Source organism: Atractosteus spatula, chromosome 19 (assembly GCF_055471065.1).
Source record: "Atractosteus spatula isolate fAtrSpa1 chromosome 19, fAtrSpa1.hap1, whole genome shotgun sequence".
Taxonomy (NCBI): domain Eukaryota; kingdom Metazoa; phylum Chordata; class Actinopteri; order Semionotiformes; family Lepisosteidae; genus Atractosteus; species Atractosteus spatula.
This window is the reverse complement of record NC_142724.1, coordinates 9,087,587-9,110,270: the sequence shown is the minus strand read 5'-3', so window position 1 is coordinate 9,110,270 and position 22,684 is coordinate 9,087,587. Positions and strand designations below refer to the sequence as shown.

Sequence of the window (22,684 nt, the reverse complement as noted above, 5' to 3'; positions counted from 1 at the left end):
ACATCAAGAGTGAAAAATAGCTGAAGATCACATTAGTTAGCAATACATTAGCTGGAATATAAATGAGTGTGCACAGATGTTTATGTCTGATAATGAAATTCTATCAATATTATTATATAAGCGTACATGGACACCCCATAATGCGGTTATAAAGTAAAATTAGCTACGGTAAATATAATATCCAACACGTATTCTAATAACAATCAACTAAGAAGTGCAACGCTTGATTAAACTTCAGATAAATTTTCATAAAGTAATTTTATGTAGTATTTTATTATTCTGTATCAATTCAATATGGAAAGTTTACACTAAAAGTAAAAAAGCAAAACATGCAAAGCAGCTTGTTATATGTTAAATAGCAATCAATACACGCCCATGTAATTCAGTTTCAGCTGATAGTGTCACATGGCATGCGACATTTGCATCAAAGAAATTAAAACAGCTGGATACGCGACTTAGAAATTACAAGGAGTTTACAAACTCTAATCTGATGATTACTGAGACATCCTGTACAATACAGATCCATAGGCATTATGGTTACACAATGATTTTTTTTTGTTAGTAATTTAAAAATTCTCCTGGAAGATACCATGCTGAGCCCACTCACCAAATTCTTTACGAATGATGAATTGATAGAAAACTCATAGTGTCTCTCACTCTGCACTGCAAGAGGCAATTCCATTTTATTTCTTGCAATCAATGTTATTGCCTAAGGCCTACATTCTGAAATGCATATTAAAATGTATTTTATATACATATTAAAATAGTGAGTACATGGAAATTTCTCAAGCTCTTTACCTATTTTAAATGGGGGATCACCAAATTGATTGATTGTCTAGGGAGCCCATACTATCTGTTAGGTTGAGCATTCACAAAAACAAGACTGTATACTTCTCAAAGCAATGGATTGTTATATTGGACACGCAAATAGACATAAAGCAAACCAAAAAAAAATGTATTATCCTATCCTGATATACAGTACTGTATACTCGCTAAATTGTTGCTGGGAAAGAAAGAAGAGAGTAGAGTAATAACACTAAGGCAAAATTGATTAGTTCCAACATACCAAAAAGTCAAGTTTCCAATTTTGAACATGCAAAATGACATTTGAAATACATACAAATACAGTATAGTTTAACTACTGTGTGAATCTAGTTATTAAAGTCTTCCTTATGAGCTGCATTGCACATTAATACAAGTACATAACATTTGCCAGTTTGGAATTGACCCCAGACTCTCAGATCAAACAGCTTTTTGCAAAGCAGAATACTTGAAAGATTCTGGGAGAAAAGTGCAGAAATGCTTGCATTATATCTGATGGGACTATATTTGCTACTGATATGATGGAAGGGCTTTCAGAGCTTTTATCCAGATTTTATCCAGGTTTTATTCCCAAGGCCTTTAACTATAAGTGGATTATAAAATGCTTTTTTTTAAATTGGTGTTATTTAAGGTAGCTGAAATCATTCTCAGATGATTTTGCTTTCTTCAAAAATGCTTACAACTTGTCTTTCTGAAAACAATCCAAAAGGATTCACATGAAAGAAGGCAATTTTTCCTGTTTCTTGATCTAAGAAGCTCAAGAAACAGTCCAAGTTGTTGTTTTCTTTAAAAGCACATGGAGGGTTCTTCCATTCTGCCAGAGATCTGAGATCTAACCTCCTATGTTTATTTCTGAATATGCTGGATTGGCCAAACATTAGGCACGCTTGTCATACATACAGTATTGATAATGTGCTTGTTCCAAAACCCAATCTCATTAAAAAACACAAAGTAAACGATAAGGACTCACCGACTTATGTAAATCCAAATGTACCTAAAACGTTGCTCCCATAATCAGTTCTGTTCTGCATTGCCTTGCGTTTGTATCTTCTCTAACATTTGTTTTCTGCAATGGTTTCCTGTGTGTTTGCAGTGTTACGTTCAGTCAAGGATGAAAAGCGTTCTATTAATGTGAAAGGTTTGCAAAAGCTGCTAATGACTGTGCAAGTCTGCTGCTAAATGTACTTTTACTCTGCAAGAGTACAGTTAAATTATTAGCAATTTAAGTACTGTACCATATACTGTAATAATATAGCAATAGTGTTGTTTTGTATTATTTTTGCCTATTCGTTTTCTAATAACATGGGGGAGCAGGAGCCTATCCCAGCAAGCAACAGGTGCAAGGCAGGATACTCCCTGAATGGGATGCTGGTCTATCTCAGGGCAGACACACGGATGAACACACGCCAGGGTCAATTTTCGTAGAAGCCAAAATAACCTACCAGCATATGGAGAAAACCCACGTGAACATACTGTACAAACTCCAAGCAGAGAGCACCCAATGAATTAAACCCAGGACCTAACTACTGTGAGGCAGCAATTTTAACCACAACACCACAGTGGCATGTATTATTGTTGTGGTACTAACAACTGTTCTGACTTCTGGAAACTCTGGCCTACATACTGTAAGGTTGTGTGAATACCTGTTCATTAAAAATAATGTTTAAACACATTAGTAAAGTCAAACCACACACCTTTGTTTTACAAGGTCACAAACACTACCATTTACTGCAGAAATGGGGCAGATCTTTGTGAAATGCTTGCTTGCAAGGGAAATGAATATGACAGGCAAAGTAATGTCTTAAAAGGTTCACATTATCCTAAACAACATTAAAACAAAACATCAAAAGCCTCAGGCAGAGCAATTAAATAACAATTTAAGATAACATTTCATTTCACTGATATGTGGCGGAGGACAGTGAAAGGTTTGTTTTAACAGGGACGACTCTATTGGATACATTACCTGGAAATGAAATCAGGACAATCCGACAGACAAACATAGTTATGTTGTTCTGAATTTACATACGATATTTTCAATATACCTTTTTTTAAAGAAAATATTACTTAAAATTCTGCATACCCACTGAATTGTGATTAGCCCATTTAATAAGCTTGGCTTACTGCTACAAGCCCTGCGCCAGCATGGTGGGGGATGGACTCTTCCCTGATCCCTCTGCAGAAAGACTCTCCATTCACCACTCTGCGATCTCCAGAGTTGCTTCAGCATAGCTGGGTATGACTGGAAGAGCAATGCATCTCCCCCTGACTGCATTGCAAACCTAGCAAGGGTTGATTCAAGGGAAACTGGGGATTTATATTAAAACTCACTCAACCTTTTCAATGCTTCTGTAGGTCAGAGGTGGGCAGACCTAGTCTTGGTCCTGGAAGGCTTGTGTGTCTCCTAGCTTTCATTACAACTCAGCTCTGAACAAGCTACACCAGCTGGTTACTGACTGAAATGAGCCAACCTAACAGCCACTCCCAGCTCTACAGGTGCTGCTGCTTTAAAGAGACCTCAGAACCCTGCAGGATCAGGACTGCCTACACCTGTGCTAGGGTAGCTGGGTGGCTCCACTTGAGAAATGTCAGACAGAGCACGCTTGAACTGGCCAGACTATCACTGTGGCTCACCCAGCTCTCCAAGGAAGCCTGAACAGTTTGAGACGGTCCTATACTGTACGTGCTCAATCAGCATTTTCTCCTGAAATATGTTCACCCTGCTGTGCACAAATGTTATTTTATACAGCAGTAATTGTGGTCCATAAAATTGTTAAACATCCAATGAAAGATTAAATTAATTAAAATCCAATTACATTAAAATGTTACTTATCCTGCCCTCGTTAGTCATGGTGAAATTGTACCATCATTAAACTTTTACCAATATTTTCCCAACACTCCGTATTGTTCATCTTATAAAAAGTGCTTTTGGAAGGATTTTATATGACTGGAAATTTGGAATGTTGAAACCTGTAGGTTTTTTTGTTTATTTTACTGAGCCAGGGCTTTAAATTGACCCATTTTGAATTTCATATCACTACCAGTAATCCATACACGAGTCAGGAGAATTAAAGATTAAGGAATTTGCTCCAGACACACTGTCCACCCTTGATTTTGTTTTGTTGTACCTGGTGAAAATAATTAATCCCCAGAGGACAGAGTGTACCCACATCGATACTGCCAGGCTTGTCTAGGCACCAGTTTAAGGAGGGGTAGCTCCTGCATCAACCTATTTTTTTCACCATGGCCTTTACAATTGCAGAGACCAATAGGTTTCTCTGCAAATGCATAGTCTTCTCTTTAGAATAAAATGTCTTATCGCACTAAATTTTAGACTTGTGCCACCACCAATCTCTGTTTTGTTTTTTTTATTTGTTTCTGTGCTTGCCCGGCTTTTCTGCAAACCCAATTGTCACTTATGGATTCCTCACATTGTAAGCAGAATATGGTATTTTAAGAAAACATGCCCTGTTGTTTATGTGCACTGTTGGTAAGAGCTGCCATCTTTAAAAGAGCAGGACATCTTTTTTGCTGAAGTAATAAACATGGTAGCATTGTGAGCGAGCTGCTGGCAAAGAGTGTTCCAACAATTTTACTACATACCTATACCTACATAATGACCTTAGTAAGCATCATCATGGTTGCTAATTCTAAACAGTAATAAATCCCTTATAAATGGTCATTTATGAACCCTAAATATTTCAGCTTAAATACTGCTTCAGTAGCCAAATGCGTTTTCACATAAATTTTAGCTCTGCAATATTCCCCGGATTATTTAACAGCTACAGCAACACATTTAGTGACCACTGGACTGGAACTCCATTTAACATTTTCCTTTTAAGCTAATTACATATTGATATACGTACATCTACAGTCCTGTGGAGGTTGCATTTGTTTGTGAGATGGGCTTGGCAGGGAAATGAAAAAAAAAGGAAACGAGATCAAATGTGCCAGCATCTGTAATTACTTGATCTGTATTTTAAATGTTACGGAAATACAGCACTTATTTAATGCATTTCAGCATTACCCATTCATTTGAGCTTTGCTTTTTAGCTTTAGTGGGGTAACAAACTATTCTTCATTTGTCTGTACACTATTTCTACTGTATTGTAGTGTTATAGATATTTAGGTCACATATTTGACATTTAATAATTTGAAAAATTGCAAAAAACCTAAGAACTGATAATCCCTTCAGATCACACCGCTATTTGCACAACTGTGAAGCCAAACACCTTCACAATATTGACTTCTTTTTAACTTTTTTTCTTTTGAAGATATTATTATAACAAATAATAGAAGAGAATTTACATGTATCTTTAGTCTCCGTAATTTACTAAATAAAAAAATTGTACAACATTTAAGCTGGATGGTGGGTGTATACAGTATAGTGGTGAAAACATTCAAAGCCATTTCTCATTTCCTGGTCAAGCAGCTATTCATAGTTGCCATGGAGACAATTATTCAGCATATTCAGGAAATTACAAATCATGGGAAAACCACCTAGGAGCTTGATTCAGCAGATATCACAAGTTAAAAAATATGGACCACCACTTGACTTGACTTATTGCACAAATAACCAACTAGGAAGTGGTTACGGCACATTTCTGCTCACTCTTTTACATTATATAATTGATCTTTTTATTCCATGGAAATGCTAATCAGCTTAGCATTGAAAGGGGAAAGACAACATACAATACATATGCTTTGCAGAATGTGCACTCACTGTGAGGCCACCCACTTCTTTCCACAGTACAAGGATTGAGGCGGAGAAGCTGACACTGCTCTCATTAATATAACACTGCAAGCTCAGTCACTGTTCTCTGAAAAAACATGGCTACATCTTCTCCATCCAGCCCAAACTGGACTCTACCATCACACACCTCTACCGACCTTGGGAGCTGGTCACAGGCGGCTCATGACATAACCCTATTTTCAGAACAGTGCGCTGCGCAGTCCACATTCTGGGCAGAGATCCTTCAGCATTAAGCCACATAAAGATCAACCAATCAACCAATTTCTCCAACATCCTATGGACACAAATAATACCTCCAGGCACTTCCCACAAATGACAAAAAAAATATTTGATTACACATTATAAGTCAGATTGAACTAACATGTAGAATGAGAATAATGAAGAACTAGTCCTGATATCGCCAAAAGATCACTTTTCAAAAATACAAAGCAAGTCAGTACCAACAGAGTGCGGGACACATTAGTGAACGGATAAATAGAGAGAGATAAGGAGGTGCTAATCCACGCAGAGTTTGTAATAGCATTGCAATTCTGTTTCGCTGTTTTTCAAGAAAACAAATGCGATAGTGATGATGCCAACTCAATGCAGCCCAGCATGCTGATCTCCTGTGACAACCCAAAGAAAAGACAGTGTTCCTGTCTCACAATGATGTTTTAAATAAATGTCCAATAATATGGTTGTACTGTAAATGTTGTGTTTATTTTATTTGCTTCGGTAACACTGTAATTCATCAGTCATGCCATTAAAGCTTTTTGAATTTGAATTTGAAGAGTGAGATCACACTGATAAACCAAGGTACATTTCCTTTTCATTTTTTTAGGTAACAAGAACCCAAACCTCAAGACAGAAGAATTACAGACTACTCGACATACAGTAACTGGTCTGAAAGGCAGGGGCTGACAGTGTAAGTATACAACACTGTAAAAGGTCCCATTGCAGCAATAATACGCCATTAGCATTAAAAAAAGTATACATATCGATTTTAAATCTCCTCCCTAAATTGCTTTAGCACATTAGTTAAAAATGTTTACCACAATGCTCTTTGCTGCAGATGCAATTATAGAAAACAAGCACTGATCTCTGAGACATTTCTTTGGAAAAGGGTGGCATTGGTCTCATATAATTCATTCTAAACATCCAACAGGCTTTTGCTACAAATAAGCTTATACACAGGGGTGCGTTCACTATTTACATACCATGTCAGCTTATGTTGAGAAATTCTCAAATGATCTGAATCATTTGAAATCATCACTTAAAAGTCGGTAATGGAATTCACCTTTGTAAATAACATCTGAAGGAAAACCATACTCTTTACTTCCCTGTATAAGAGTACAATATCACCTGAGGAACCCAGAAGCCAGTTTAACCAAGGCATTATTTATGTTTTGTGTGAGTTTTGGTAATTTGTATATCTTGTTATATTATGTGGTAACTTTGCAGTTAGATATAATCTAATCATTGGAATTGTACAGAAGATGCAAAAAATGTTTCACACTACACACAGCACAAGAAAAAAGCATGATGTTCTACCTACTAATTCTCCCAAAAGGAATTTTAGATTTACAAGCAAGTCCTTCGATTCTGATGGGATTTTCTGCTCTTCCTCTTTAGGAAGTCTTCAGATGCTATTTTAATAGGATAGTTAATAGACCTGTGCTGTGTGATTGCTTTAGCATCTCAAGAGGAAGGCCTCCTCAGCATCCTTAGTAGCATACTTTAACTTATGCATGTGAAAAAATCAGTAACCAGGGCAAGACATTTCAGACAAACATCATCTGCTTTAAAAAATACCCCATGCCAGGCCATCAACACATTGACCTTTAAACACCACGCATACAGAAATCTTGCTGCTTAGTAAATTCAACTAATTCTTATAACAAAAGCAATATATACTTTCCTATATATTTTAGGTGGAAAACTAACATCCCGACATACTGTTTATGTATAGTATGTACACTTCATAGGAAATGACCAAGAAAAGGAGTCACTCAAGAATACATACTCCACCCTTAAGACAGACAGACAAAAGGGACAAGCAACAGTTTAAAATGTTTGCAAGGACATCTGATTCCAAAACAGTAACTGGCAACAACCCTGGCACACAATACTTTGTTTTTTTGTTTTTTTTCAATCCTACAGTGTTGTTGTTTCTTGAATAAACTGTGCCAGCACCATTTAAAATAGTAAAAGCAGTGACAAGATCCATCCAACCCATTTTCAAACAGCTTCATCCAATACAGGGTTCTGGGGCAGTCGAAGACTATCTCTTGGCAAGAACACTGTGGACAGGACACCCATCCATCACAGAGCAGTGCAGATGTTTTGTTTTATTCTTAGTATGCAGAAACAGAACAGGTGGATCAGTGGGAAAGAGGAGCCATCAGCATTCTGTACTGTACTCCAACAAAACTGAACTGCAAATTTGCATTAGAGATGGGTATAATTATAAATGTTGTACAGGCAAGAATCATTAATGCACACTGTAAAAAGGCCTTAGGAAATTTGGGCGAAACCACATTCTGGTTGTTGATGCTACTGAAATTTCAAGAAGAGCACCTGCAACAGTAATTAAGCAACTGTATTCCTGGGCCATGGCACTGGTCTAATTACTACAAATGAATTAAAAGGCTGCTTTGGTATAGTTTATGAGACTTACCCTTTTAGAACCTTTGACTGTTACCCACTTAAAAAGAAAGTGTGTCTATGCCCTCTTTATAAAAACTCTAAAAAGGCACAAAAGCAGATGTAAAACAAGAGACTGAAATCCCAGCAGCATTTTCCTGTATGTAAGTAAAATAACCAGTGTTTACTTTTGATATGTTGCTATCCTGCTTTCTGTATTTGACAGAAGTAGTATAATAGTTATCTGAGTAAAAGGTCATACATAATTTCATCTTAAAGAATGCTTTACTCCAGTTGCAAACAGATCATATAAGAGCTTCTTCTGTGAAATACTGTTGATCAATTTTTTTCATCTGTGTTTGAATAATCCCTTAGACATCTTATAAATAAAGCAAAGTGTTTCTTTTATTGAATTTTACACAAATACTTGCTGAGAGCTTTAAAGCTTTAATTATGAAAATGAAGAAAATCCTTAAAACACCATTTTTTAAATTTGCTCAGAAAATTAATCGTTCTAATTTTGCTTCCATAATTTTAGGTTAAAAAAATGATGTGCTTACCCTAAAAAGTAGCTGGACTGTAGATTCCATAAATGACATCATGTCATGAGTTATGCACATCCTAAATGTGGAAACCTTTTGTTTTACAGACAGTAGATCAGCAATGAGGATTATTTGATGGGAACCTTTTGCTAAGGTTATCAAAGCACTTGCTGTAAAAGAACTGTAAAGGCTCCAGGCAAGAAAAGACTGATATTTGTAAGTCCATTAACTTCTAGGTAAGAAGGCAAGTAGATCATACGACTGATAGAATTGGGCTGATATGCATGAAGATGCACTGGCACCATCTGGAATTTTGACACATTCTGGCATCTCATCTAATTACCATGTTTCACATGATTACATCCCAAACCATTTCACTCTGGGAAGCCAAAACTGCAATTCTACGCACACTATGCCATACAGTAGATGTCTGAAGCAGGACACATGAATGATATAATTACCTCATTATTTAAAAAAATTGATTGTGGGCTTTAATCGCATGGTTGTACAGGGGTCTCTGAGTTACAACCACCCTTACTAGAAATAATCAGCTTTCTACTGATGGTCAGAATGTAGGTTTTGTCAAAATAGTAAATATATTTTGTAGTTTTATATAAACACAATTTTGATGTATCACTTTAGAAGACTTTTACATTTATTTTACCAAGATGCACAGAGGTTCAATCAAATTACAGCTTCGGTTTACCTTAGTGAAAAAGTATCACTTCACCCTGTTTCAGGGACCTGGAACTTAATGAACGTTCAGATTGATTTTAATGTACTGTGTATCGTGTTTCTAATTTTAACTGCTTTTGGATTCCAGGTCAAAGACAAACAGAGAGACGGGTAAATAAAAAGATTGAATAAACTAATATTCATTATTTTGTAAACAGAATAATTCTAACATGCAATTTTATAAATAAAACACAGTCAGAAAGTAAAACTGTTTACGTAGAAGCTGTCATTATAAATAGAATATTTTCTCTACCTCCCATCATCTATGTCTAGAAATGTTTAGATATCATATTGAGCTTCAGTATTAGAATCATTGCATTTAAAAAATAAAATCATCACTTTTCCTTAAGAAAGTGTGTATGACCAGAAAGAAGATTCATTCTGTCTCCTCTAAAGACCTCTTGCACTAGAGTTTGGAAAGAAGCCCTTTTTACTTTGGATTTTAGACTGGCTACTAGCAGATCTGATGAAGAATAATGAGTTGTGGTGCTGCCTTTTGGTTTGCATTTTGTGTAATGAAATCATTTAAATCACTATTCCTATAGTTTATAGTTTACATTCCTAGTCCATAACAGGCCCTGGTGCCATATCTAGGAGTTTACTAGGACACTTGACTAAATAATTCACATGCTCCATGTTTATATGAAGGTAATATCAGAGAGTTCCTAAATTTTGACTCTTTTTTAGTTTAGTGTGTGATACTAGCCATTGGATGTTCACATTCTGGGCTGGTGGTGGTGAATGAGGGTACAATCAATGCACTAATATTATCAATGAGGCATTTCTTCTAATATTAACTAGTCTAAAGTGAGCAGTACTGTGATAAGACAAACCATTTCAGCACACTCCATATGTACAGCATGTTTACAAGGAAAAACAATCAAAATATCACAGCTCCACCACTGTCTTGCTTATCACAGAGACATTTTTTTAACACCACTGATTTATTTTTCACTGCAAAGTTGTATTCCATTAGGTAATAGTTAAATAACCCTTTCAGTTCTTCAGAAGAAGTTGTCAGTATTCCTCGGTAGTGAGTTAGCCCATGCACATACAGGACTGTGCAAATGTTGGTATGCCACCTTTCTGTATATCTGTTGCTACTGAAATACAAATTGTTAGCTCGGTTTAAATTATGTTTACAGTAATCACACAGAAAACTCCCCCAGAGCAAAACCTTCCATCTAGGATAAAAAAAACAGAAAAATTGATACATTGATTTAATGCATGAATTACAGTATGTGGATTTGATATTTTTTCATCAACATTTTCCTATAGCCTTTTCTGAAGTACTGTACCTTAAAGGAACTGAGTTTGGCTGTTTCAGATTAGTGCTGAAAGCAATTTCAATTGGAGGACAGTAGTACAATATGAAATGTGACTTCCATTTGTTCAAGGCAAAGTATGACAAATGTTTGGTCAAAAACAAGCTAAAATTGTACTGATCTTACACTGAGCAATCACATCACATAAAGCAACAATTACGTACAGGATGATACAAGGATAGTGCTTTTCCAACAAAGTATACACTAGCATCCATTTTGTTAGTCTCACTGCCTGCCTTAAAATGTCTGGATTATCAACAAATTCAACATGTGGACCTGCTGATAAGGCTGACAAAGCTCACGCTGACAGCAATACCTCAGCATACTAGATGAAAATACTCAATTTAATTGAATCCTTTATTTAATCAAATAAGTCAGTTGTGAATAATTGCTCATTTACAATGATGACCTGGAGACTAATTTCCAGAGCAAGGCTTTTACGAGAGATATTTTTGGTTAAGTACCTTGCTCGATGGTACAACAGTTGCCTCCCACACAGCACATGAACCACCCCAACCCCCCAGTCCAGGGGTCTAATCAATACTTAACACTACAGCCCCACCTTTGTTTGGTCATGCAAACATATGTGAACTCAGGATTTTACAGCCTATTTCTATAAGTGCAGCATCACATTCTGCAAATACCAAAAAGACCCTGGCTGTATTTCTATTTCACTGTATAATTGTTTTTACAGTAAGTGATTAACATATTCACAACAGTATTCACTGTGAACTGTTTTACGAAAACATTAATATTCTTTGTTTTAATGTTTTATAAAAAAAACATAGTATAATATATGAACTTGAATAAAAAATGTATTGTCAAGGACAATTATTCTGTGAGGAAACATTCCTTAATCATAACTCAAAGTGAAACATTTTACTTCATAGATTGCTCATAAACATTGACTTAACGATGAATACAGAGGGTTTTTGTAATTGTTTATACTGGTCGTGTTTAATATGTTTTAGACGTTCTCATTGCTCTACAGTATAAAACTGGCCACGTTTTAAATAATATTTCAAACAATCATTTTCATTCATACATCTAGTAACGTGGTATAATACCGAATGGATTTTAAAATCGTAAAACGAACTCTGAAGCACTTAAATGTTGCCATGAACTTTATGAAAAGTATGATAAACCCTATAGCATTGTATAATTAGTAACAATAATACACAATAACAGTTTTTAAGCTAAAGAAATAATACCAAATACTTTTCTAGTCTTCTAATCATTCGATTTTCTTATAACAAAATGAAATCGCTTAGTTTTCAAACTCTTTTAAACTGTTTCACAATCATTACATAAAATATACAGGTCTGTTAATAAGCACTTGACATATGCGATGAGCATGCTATTGATAAAGATTACACAAAATGTCTTTAAAAGAGCAACAGAGCTATTTGAGCGCTGATGGGGAAACAGTGGCCCCGAAAAACACAGTGCAAGAAATAAGACGTTTTGACTATTAGTAATACCTTGCATGACCTGTGATGAAACTGGCACCACGCGAAGTTTATTGTAAGTGGCAAAATGCGTCCACTACGTTGCAATTCATAACGTTAGGCTAGACGCAATTTAACTATAGATGCACACGTGAACCACTTTCAGTCGAAAATTGAACACCCACACAACATTTTAGGCTGACTTTTGTTTCCGTAAGAAAAGATAAGAGATAGTAGGAATTGTAATTACCTTGGCTGCCACTGAGGAACTTGGTTTTTCCAGAAGATCCCAAAGTTTCTTTCTTTTGTCCGCACAACATGTGTTATCAAATTCCTCGCCCTCTCTTTCCCTTAAGGTTTCGGCCTCTCGTTTCAGCTCCTCGTTCATTTGCTCCTTTTTCTGGTGGTATCTTGCCTGGCAGCAGGACTCCAGGTAAATCTCGTCGACACCCCAGTAGTCCAGTTCTTGACTGAAGGACAAAGCGCACATCTCCTCCATCATGTGCAACTTGCCGGTGCGGTAAAAATTCAAAATCGAAGTGAATGCCCCGGGGTGTCTGTCAAAAAAGTATTCATTATCCTCCAAATTGTAGTCGTCACATATTTCCATTATTGAATCGTGGGTGTTGCAGTCTCTAAGTTTCCCGAGTCTTGTGCGAGGTAATCGGTCTAACGTTCTCCATAGAACTTCATGAGGCTGCCCACCAACGTTGAGTCTCACCCTCCGAGAGCAAGCCTTGCTCCTTATGATATCCACCGGCTCCGGAGGCAAAGAGGCAGTTGATCGAGATCCCGTTTTATTCATCCCTGCATTCGTTTTCTCCATTATTATTTTTTTTTTTCAAAAAATAAGGCCGGCCACTATTAAGTTCTCACAGTTCAAAACAAAGGATCCCGGGGAGAAGTTAGTGCCTACATTTGCGCTTGTTTACATCCATTACTGCAGCTGAGAGGGGGGGAAGAAAAGAGAAAGAATATCAGTGGCACTTTCTAAAATGGAGACCAAACCCAGATGACCTACAAAACTGGGAAAGAACATTTCTCACGCAATGTCAGGTGGTTTATCCACTAATCAGAGGAGCAAGTAGATCATTTAATCTGCTCTAAGAACCACAGCAGATTTCTCTGCCCGTCTCTCGACGGGCTGGGGGAAATGCGCCTTGTGCGTTGAGCTCTACCAGTGAGAGCTGTCCACTAGAGTAGTGCTGAAACTGCAGCCTCCCCGAAACTGAAACGCTATTTTTCCTCTTGCAAACCACCAGTTCCCTTCGGAAACGGCTTTGCCTTTCAGCGCCGAAACCGTCGAACTGCTCCTGTAACAGTCAGAGCCGTCGCCCGTTATTGTAAGAAGACTCTTCTTGGACTGATTGCCCCTAATGCGATAATAACGCCTCTAACACCTATGCACTGTTTGTTTTTGTTTGAATATCCATACGGGAAGGAAACCCCCTCCGTCACTGAGAGAAAACATTGAAATCACGCACGTACTTTGACAAGCAGCACGTTATGATTTTAAAAATAATATCGTTTGCTATGTTACGCTTGCGAAGATAACATGACATCGCTTATTTTGTAACATTTGTAGCATACTGATAATTGTGATAAGTCACTGCCCGCAAGGCAAATGAAAAACACCGTGTCACATAAATTAAGATCATTTTGAAATCAGACGCTTTTAATCGGATCCAGATGCTTAAGAAGATGATACAATACGCCATTCTCGATGGAAGGGTAAATGTTGAAAACAATGTAATTTTAGGCATGATACTAAAAAGCGTTTCTTTCCCTGGCAAACCTGGCAGAAAACCATGTACCGAGTATTTTTTTTTATACGGCTGTGTCAGCACTGAGTTTTTGTGTTGTCTAGGTCAACAAATCTTCAATTCAAACTAACGCAATACACAAAGATAGCCAGTCCCAAGCTACACTGGGAGAAACGACTACAGAGAAGGATACATTTAATTGAAACGGGGCAAGAATAATATTAAATTGTAATCCCTTCACGCATGATGCACTGCTTCTCAAACGGGTGTCAATGGCTTTTAACATCCTTCCTTTTAGGAGCTTCCCATGGGAATATGATGATGAGACAGACGGCAACAAAACCACCGGTAGATTATGGTGCTTGATGCCATCGACACTACCTTGATAACAGAAACTACAAATACGTCACTGAGAAAAGGGGATTTTCAAACCTCTGCGAAAGCGTCCACATACCTCCTTTAAAGCATGAGCTCCGGAAGACGAAATGAATGAGGACTGAAGAATCTTGAGTTGAAGATAAAAAAAAAACCCGTCAATGATTATTTGCACAATAAAGAACCCTTCATGTTTCAACCGGCTCTTAAAGTTGTTCCCTTCATTCCATAGCTCTTGAATGGGTAGTGCAAAAAATATCGTCAGTCCCCATTTCTTGTCTCTGCCCTTTAATGGAGATCAACAAGTCTGGTCTGGACCTGGAAGGCTTCCCCCTACATGATTTCAGTGTTTGTGCGTTAGGGACGAGAGTAAGGGAAGCAGGAGCCCAGGTCTGCGGTAAGGAAGAGAACTGCAGCTCCACCGTCAGGCTCAAGTGAGGAGATAAGGGAGTTAACCATTTCTTGACCGAGTCATGGCGAAGGTGCCAGGAATCACAATTTCACACGGAAATGCAGCACGGCTTTTTACTATACACGCGTCAGACTTCAAATGGATTTCCGAAGTGTTACGAATAAAATTTGGGATGCTGCAAAATAAAACCACTAAAAAGGAGGCTACTATCGGTATCGGAACAGTGGTACTGTGGCTAAGGATCTGTGCCTGTGGCTAAAAGGGTGCTGGTTCAAATCCCACAGCTGGTAGTGGAATCCTACTCTGTTGGGACCCTGAGCAAGACCCTTAACCCCAGTTGCTCCAGGGGTGCTGTATAAATAGCTGACCCTGAGCTTCTCTCTCATGGAGAGCAAACTGGGGTATATGAAAATACAATTTTTCTCTTTATAGAATAGTGTAATACTATATTATCACTAGCCAACGAGATAGGTAAAAGTTATTTAAGTCTATATTCTCATCTTACAGCATTTCCTCCTCAAATTCTGAGTTTTTTTTTTAACAAAACTAATTTTAAATAGTATGCTCAAAGAATGTGTGGGACATGATCTTTGTTTTCTTTTAGAGGTGCACTTCTCACCAGCAGTGAGAATGTTCTTCATAATCAGAAGAAGAGGTTATTTTAAAAAAATCCATGATAGCACTGAACTGCCATATGTTTTAAGTCTATATTTGTACATGTATGTAAAGTTTCTAGAGTATCTGAGCAAAACCAAGTAGAATTCCTTAAAAATAAACATGTGACAAAACAGAGTAATTTTAATGGTAGCCTGATAGAAATGAAAGCCTTTAAACAGGCCATCTTGTCTGTGTTTCCTCCAATGCTGAAGATGTTGTATTCTGAAGTTGGGATAATGAGATGCCTTTGAAGCCAAAAGTGTTAGTATGATTAATTTGCGTAATGGACTGGAAGTAAGTTTTTCCTCAAAGGAAAACAACATCTGTTTCAGTAAATAGTATTTTTTTCTGTTTTATGAAAACTTTTAAAAATAATTTAATTTATTTACGTTTTGATATAAGGAGGTTAACCTGTCCCTGTACGTCTTCTGCATTTACCGTACATCAAGTTAAATTACTGAAATGTTTAAAACTGTTCATACAATAAGGAATGTATGTAATTCAAGCACACAATTTTATAGATATCCAAGTGTTTAATAAGGAAAACAGAAATATTTTTAGATGCTATGCTGAAACAAGTGATTTATAGGCCTGGCTCCATGTTTTATTGAGTTGGTGTCTTCTTGTTCTTAGGGGAAAGCTTACTGTATCTAGCAGGACAAGAGTTTATCATTTCGACAGAAAATACTGTCATGACAGTTTTGGGTCATTAAGTTTCCATGTAACATTTTTCTTCCAAAAGGTTTTGTCATGTGGAAAAACCTTGTCTTCTTAGCCAGACAGCTTTATTCCCAGTCACTTTGACAGATCTGACCTCAAGGGCTTGCTATTGAAATGGTTAGCAGTAATCTAATAGGTTAGGTACACTTTATGTTCAAATCACAAACCATATGTTTTAAATCAGAATGTTGTCACCAGAAAATCGTTTGAGAGTTAAATCATTCTCTCCTATGTCTTGATGATTGGGGTCAAAATATAATTGAGTTTGTCCTGCTGCGATATAGGAGAAAAGCATCAGCACAACTTCAATTTGTAAAGATTATTGGGAATCAATCATTTATTGTATTTCAGCACTCTCCTGGAGATCAATGCCATGTTATTGAAAGAAAAACATGGAATCACACAATGTGTGTACTGTACATTAGGTAAGATATTGGGTTCATTTATTCTGGAAGAAAAATGATCCAATAGCTCATTGCATCACTTTATGATTTGCTTTGGGTTTTATGGGAAACGGGAAAAAACAACTACCTGTACTCTCTGACTTTCCTTCAAATTCTCTTACTCTAACGCAAGTGTTAAAAGATTTATTGGGAACTTCATTACATGCAGAAAGATCCAAGGACAGATCTGCTGAGAAGACTTAGATTAAAAAGTTACAAAAACGTCAAGCAATTGTTAATAAGGACAAGCTACTGTACCTGTACAGGGTTCCACATTGCAGTTTGTATAATAGTCATTGATACAGTATGCACTAAATTATACTGTCTATGACTCGGGAATAGAATATTTACGGCTTATTGCTTATTGGGTCTTTATCAATTTTAGAAACTACAACCAGGAGGACAGTGAATCTAAGCAGGGCAGGCAGGATTCTCTATAGCTTGCACTGGCATCAGGAGTCAGTATTCATACACAATGACATTCTCTCTAGCATGGGGTTAAAGGTAGATGGTAAAATTACATCCTCGGGACTCAATTATATATCACAACATATCACAAACCGGGCTCTGTTGAGTCATATTTTGCTATTAAATTTAGTTTGTCTCTTCGTTGTTTTTTTTGAGAGATCAAGTTAATTGTGTTCTGGCTTCTGGTCTTGGGTTTCATGACAACAGATTTTTTTAGTCTTCTCAATGTGATTGCTGAATAGATAAAAAAAAAGCTTAATACTTACAGTACATCATTGTCTTCCAACCATTGTCAGAATGCAACTTATTTCTGGCAGGGGCTGCAGCAGCCTGGAGCACATCCTGGAAGCACAGGGCACAGGGCAGTTCTACTGTGTAAAAGATGCCAGTTCATTGTCTGGCACACACATCCAAGAACACAGGCACAACTCAGAGATTCCACACAGACGGCATCTCCGTCTACCATCAAACCCAGCACTGAAGAGCTGTGAGGTCATCATAGCCAATGTACAATATCTCCATGCTGCCCTTCGATTCATCCAATCAATCAGATATCGATCGATTATTTAAAGATACCTTTGCATGAATAACCTAAAACAATTCCCTCCAATGATACTGATATTATTTTAAAATGCATTCTTATTCATTTATTTTAGCTAACACTATTACACAAAATACCTTACATTCAAAACAATTAATAAACTGTCCAAATAAATAGTGGACATTTCACATTCTGTGAAAGTTTTAGTAGATTTCCTTTGCAAAAAAGCTGCTGTTGGTTGTGCTGGTAATATACCCTTAAGCAATATACAAACGTTAGCTGCAGGGTAAGTCAGTTTGCTCTACTTCTCCTATGGTAAATTGTAAGACTTTAAAAAAAATCTGTAAATATTTTGTAAAATGAGTAGCTTGAGCTAGGAATTGATTGTCATGGTTTGTCCATTTTACCCCTCCCTCCCCCTACCGCCTGTCCACCTGCATCCAGAATCAGAAGACTTCCTGAATAAACAGCTATACAGATGGCTGTACATTGTCAAATGTATTTGCCAAAAAGCAGTCCATTCAGACATTTGGATCAAACTTGGAGCAGTTTATTTAAACACACTGCCATGATAATTAGTAGTCTGAACATAAGGCAGATGTTTCTGCAGCAGTTCATGGGGATATAAGTGAAATCCCTTTCAGAACACCTGCGTAAATACCAAGCACAAACAAATGTGTAAATTCCCATGTGCCACAAATGAGGCTGTCAATAATAAGTGAAGCAGTCAACAGCAATATTCTGTTGCTATTGTTTCTGATTCAGTTCATTCTGCACACACTCCTTTTTACTCAGACCAGAGTGATGATGAGTGATGAAGAAAATCTTAGGGCTAATGTATAATTTTATGGTATTGAGGTTGTATTGAACTGCATTTGCAAATAGTCACATTCCTTTTGCTCAATCCTGAATGAATACAGAGATTTCCTCTCCAGACATGAAATGAGATGAGCACTGGCATTGTGACAGAAAGAGATGTAAGGCAACATTACTGTGTTATACGAGTGAGCAAGTTGATGATACTAATGAAACCTTCCCTGTTACAGGAGGTACTAATAAGTGTAAGACTGCTGAATACATACTGTAGAAGCAGTTACTAACAGGAGCCCATTTGACCTGTCTATCCCATTTTGTATTTAGTAGCTAATTCATCCAAGGATCTCATCCAGTCATTTCTTGAAGGAAGCCAGGGTATAATAAGATGTCTAGTAGTTGTCTCCATACTCCCACCTCCCTTTGCATAAAGAAGAGCCTCCTGATCCCTGTTTGAATGCATTTTCACATTTTCCACTTGTGCCACTTCTGGTCATTCTTCACTGTTGATTCAGAAGTAGTCCGCTGGGTTGACTTTGTCAATGACTTTGGCCATTTTGAATACTTGGATCAGGTCCTCTAGTAGTCTCCTCTGTTCGCTTCTCTGAGCCTGATAATGCCTGCTTGAACCAAACAAGTATAAATGACCACGTTTATGTATTTCAACAGAGCAAACGGACCAGGAGAAACATTTGATGTTGCTCACACTTGACGTCAACAGCTCTCAGCTTCCTCTTAGTTCAGCAATGCAGACAGAGAAATTAAAGCTCAGATTTCTTGAAGCAGTATTTCTTTCACAGACTGTGAAGGGATCCAACGACATTGATGAAAGACGTGAAATCCCTAAACCACAATCATTTGGCATTGAAAATACACAAATGCAAAAACTCAGTTCTGCTATTTATGGCTGAAGGGCACTCTATGAGCAAGAACAAAACCAATGTCATGTGCAGAAAATGGAGGTATATTCTTCCCAACACGGCGAGTAACCAACCTGTCTAGCTACTCATCCTAATATTTTAGCTGATTCACTCTATTCCAGACCCTGAATATTATATTCCTACTTCAGCTGTTCAATTGTCACCACTACTTCTTTGCTGTGTAAACTTAATCTCATTTTCATGTTATAGGAGACTAATTGGTAGAGTAGTACTAATCTCTCAGGACATGCACAGTACTGCAGACAACACCACAAAATATACAGTTACAATTACAATTACAAAATGGCACCTAATAAACAGTCATAGTACGGTATGTACATAAAAACGTCAATAAGCAGCCAGAACAATAAATATGTGGTAGAGAACAATAAATACTTGTAAATCAACAAAAAATAAAGAATCTCAGTAAAAGTGCAGTGCAGAGGTGCGTTGAGTTCTGAGGCATTGCACAGTTAGCTGTTTATAATGTGCACTGTCATAGGGTAGAAACTGTTCTTAAACCTAGTTGTCTGTGTTTTAATGGTGATCAAAAACCAGTTCTCATTCAGATTACTTTTCCATACAGTATCTCCGACAATAAGGGTCACTGCTGTTCTCCTAATTATCCGAAACTTATAATATGATTTATTTTCTAGGTGAGATCAATTTAAAATTTGTGCTTATGCTGTCCTTCTTCCTAGCCATATTAAGTAATATATATGTCACTCTCCCAGTTTTGATTTGGGAATTGGAGAACTTGGATCTCTTCACAGATCTTATGTTTACCCCCATTCCTCCTGAAAACTCTCCACTAAAAATAAAATGAATTTTGTCACTACGCCAATTTGTCATTATGAGTGTGGTGTTTAAAGTCTCACACCTGGGAGCATGGTCTCCCATTAGTTTTTCTGGGTGGTTGAGTCACTCTGCAAGAGAAGTTGATATCAGATCTCCATCTGGTTATTTGAAACTCTTCAGATATGTTATACAGTAAGAATAAGTGAAGTAATTTTTAAAAAACTTTTTTTTGTTTCTGGCAAATAACTAAAGAATAGTAGAGCTGCCAGATTTGTGTATTTCAAAGGTGACACTGGCGGAAATAAAAAGGCAATTGAAGCAATAAGCAAACAGGTGTTTCCTTGTTCAATACGAAACTAAGAGCTGTTGCCTAACTAAGAGTGGAAGGGTTTTGAGATTAACCACCACAGCCACCCTTTCTTCCAGCAGTTCCATTTAGGTGCACCTGCACTATCTGAGTTAAGGGTATTTTCCTTGTGTCCCAAATGGATCTGAGTTAGTACAATTGCATATCTCCTAACTGAAGAGTCCTAGCTTGTTCAGGCAGATGCATCATCATGTAAAGTACAGTTGTAGCCTCTGCAGCTTGCAGTGCATTTGCAACAGTGGTAGTGGTAGGTAATAGTGCAGCAAAAGATGTACATCAGAAAAAAATAGGTATTCCTTGCTATAGTAAAATGTGAGGCACTGCTCGACCCAAGGACATCTCCTACATGCTGTTTGACATCTGCTTGCATTCGAAAAGGATTTTAAAAAGTAGGTGCTATTGTGGGAAGAAAATCAAACAATATACACAGAGCAGGAAGCAAAGATCTCCATTCGGATAGTCTTCTACCAACAACCAAGCCAGGTGAAAACAGACAATAACAAAAGAATGCAATCTTACAAAGTTAAAGCATGCAAAACACCTTCCAAACATACGTGCTTCACCAAAGAGAACTAAAATCTCTAAATCCATGTACAGTATATGCACTGTGCATTCAGGGTCTCCTACGGTATGTGCCTGGGCAATGTCTTTCAATAAGAACATTTTACTCTCAAAGCCTAAGGTGATATGAAGAACCTCGTTGTGATCTATTATATCCATCAGAACACTCATGAGATAGTCCACACTCTTCTTCTTTCCTCACAGACATAAAACAAGTGTTTACATTTTGGATGTAGTGCAAGGATATGATCTCACTTCTTTGTCCTTGCTTTTCACCTTACTGTTTTTACCATATTGTAATATACTACAGTTGTGGTTAATTCACCTATAAAATGATCATTCTAACTTATGTCTGTTAAGTAAAGTAACAGTTGATATAAATAAAATAATTTATAGTAATAAAAGTGTTATTCTTTAAAGCATTTTTTCTTTTAGAGGTGAAAGTGTAGCTCAATATAATTGACATACTGGACTGTTTTTATAACTCTTTAAATTAGTTGACCTCAATAATTAATGTGCATTTTTCTATGAAAGACCACTGCAAATCACTTGGGAAAATAGTAATGGAATTTGCTGTTTCAATGTAATTATGCATGGTATGTAATATTTATGAATGCCTTTCTATAATATAAATAATGTCAATTTTTCCTGTCCTTCAATAATTCTAGATTTAAGATAAATTTTACACTAGCCTTTATTAATTAGCTTTCAAAATGAATTAAGTACATTGAAAACATATTTGGGTTAAAAATCATTGCTATTACTCTGAAAGCTATAATTATTTTCATTTCTGTCAGATAAAAACAATTAACACCTTAATGTATGCCCAGGAGTAAATTAAAAATGCAATACAGAACAACTAATTGTTCAACTCTATACAATGCTTACGCATAGAATTTCTCAATGCATGGTTTCATCAGAAGCTGTGTTGTCATTTACTGTACATTTCCAGCAAAAAGAATTACAATTAATCTACTGACTCATTATTACATACTGTACAAGAACATTTTAGGAACACGCATGCAGAGATTGAGGTGTTGTCAGTCCTACACAAACTAATTAGCAAATCTCACAGCAAATTCACAGATTTAATTAATATTGGTTTGTACAGTAATTGCTTCCATATAAGATCTTACATTGCTACCAATGTATTTACAGAGGCTTAGATGCTTTGAGATTAAGATGATTTGATTTTGGTTGGTTTTTTCTTCCTCTTGAGGTCCATGGCTTAAAGGCCTACACATAAAAAATAACCTGACACACCTGTGTCTTGTACAGGCATATTCTTCATTGCCCTGTGTGGGCTGTTACTATTTTACATGTGTACAGTGATATACAGGATACCAGCTTAAAGAGGCTGTCTGAAATCTGTCAGTTACTTAATGAATGAAGGTGAGTAGGGAGTTTTCCCAACTACTTTTTCTTTCCTTTAATACATTTGGCAGATTTACATATAAAATAAATCTGTTTCTAACACAGGATTCCACATAAACCATATTACATTGTGTTATGGTGTCAGCTTTAATGGGCAAAATATTGAAACATTAAGATAATGATAAATATTGCTATTACCAGTTGTAGCAGAGGCAGCAACACCAACAG

At 36.8% G+C, this 22,684-nt stretch overlaps 1 protein-coding gene across 1 annotated transcript in view; it reads right to left on the bottom strand.

Moving 5' to 3' along the window:
* Nucleotides 1–13,049, bottom strand: part of kcnb1 (potassium voltage-gated channel, Shab-related subfamily, member 1) — an 88,146-nt gene extending 75,097 nt beyond the window's left edge. Inside the window, exon 1 of the mRNA XM_088937246.1 lies at nucleotides 12,495–13,049. Within this exon, the coding sequence (XP_088793372.1) occupies nucleotides 12,495–13,049 (555 nt within the window). The remainder of the gene's footprint in view (nucleotides 1–12,494) is intronic.
* Between the last annotated feature and the right edge of the window lie 9,635 nt (nucleotides 13,050–22,684).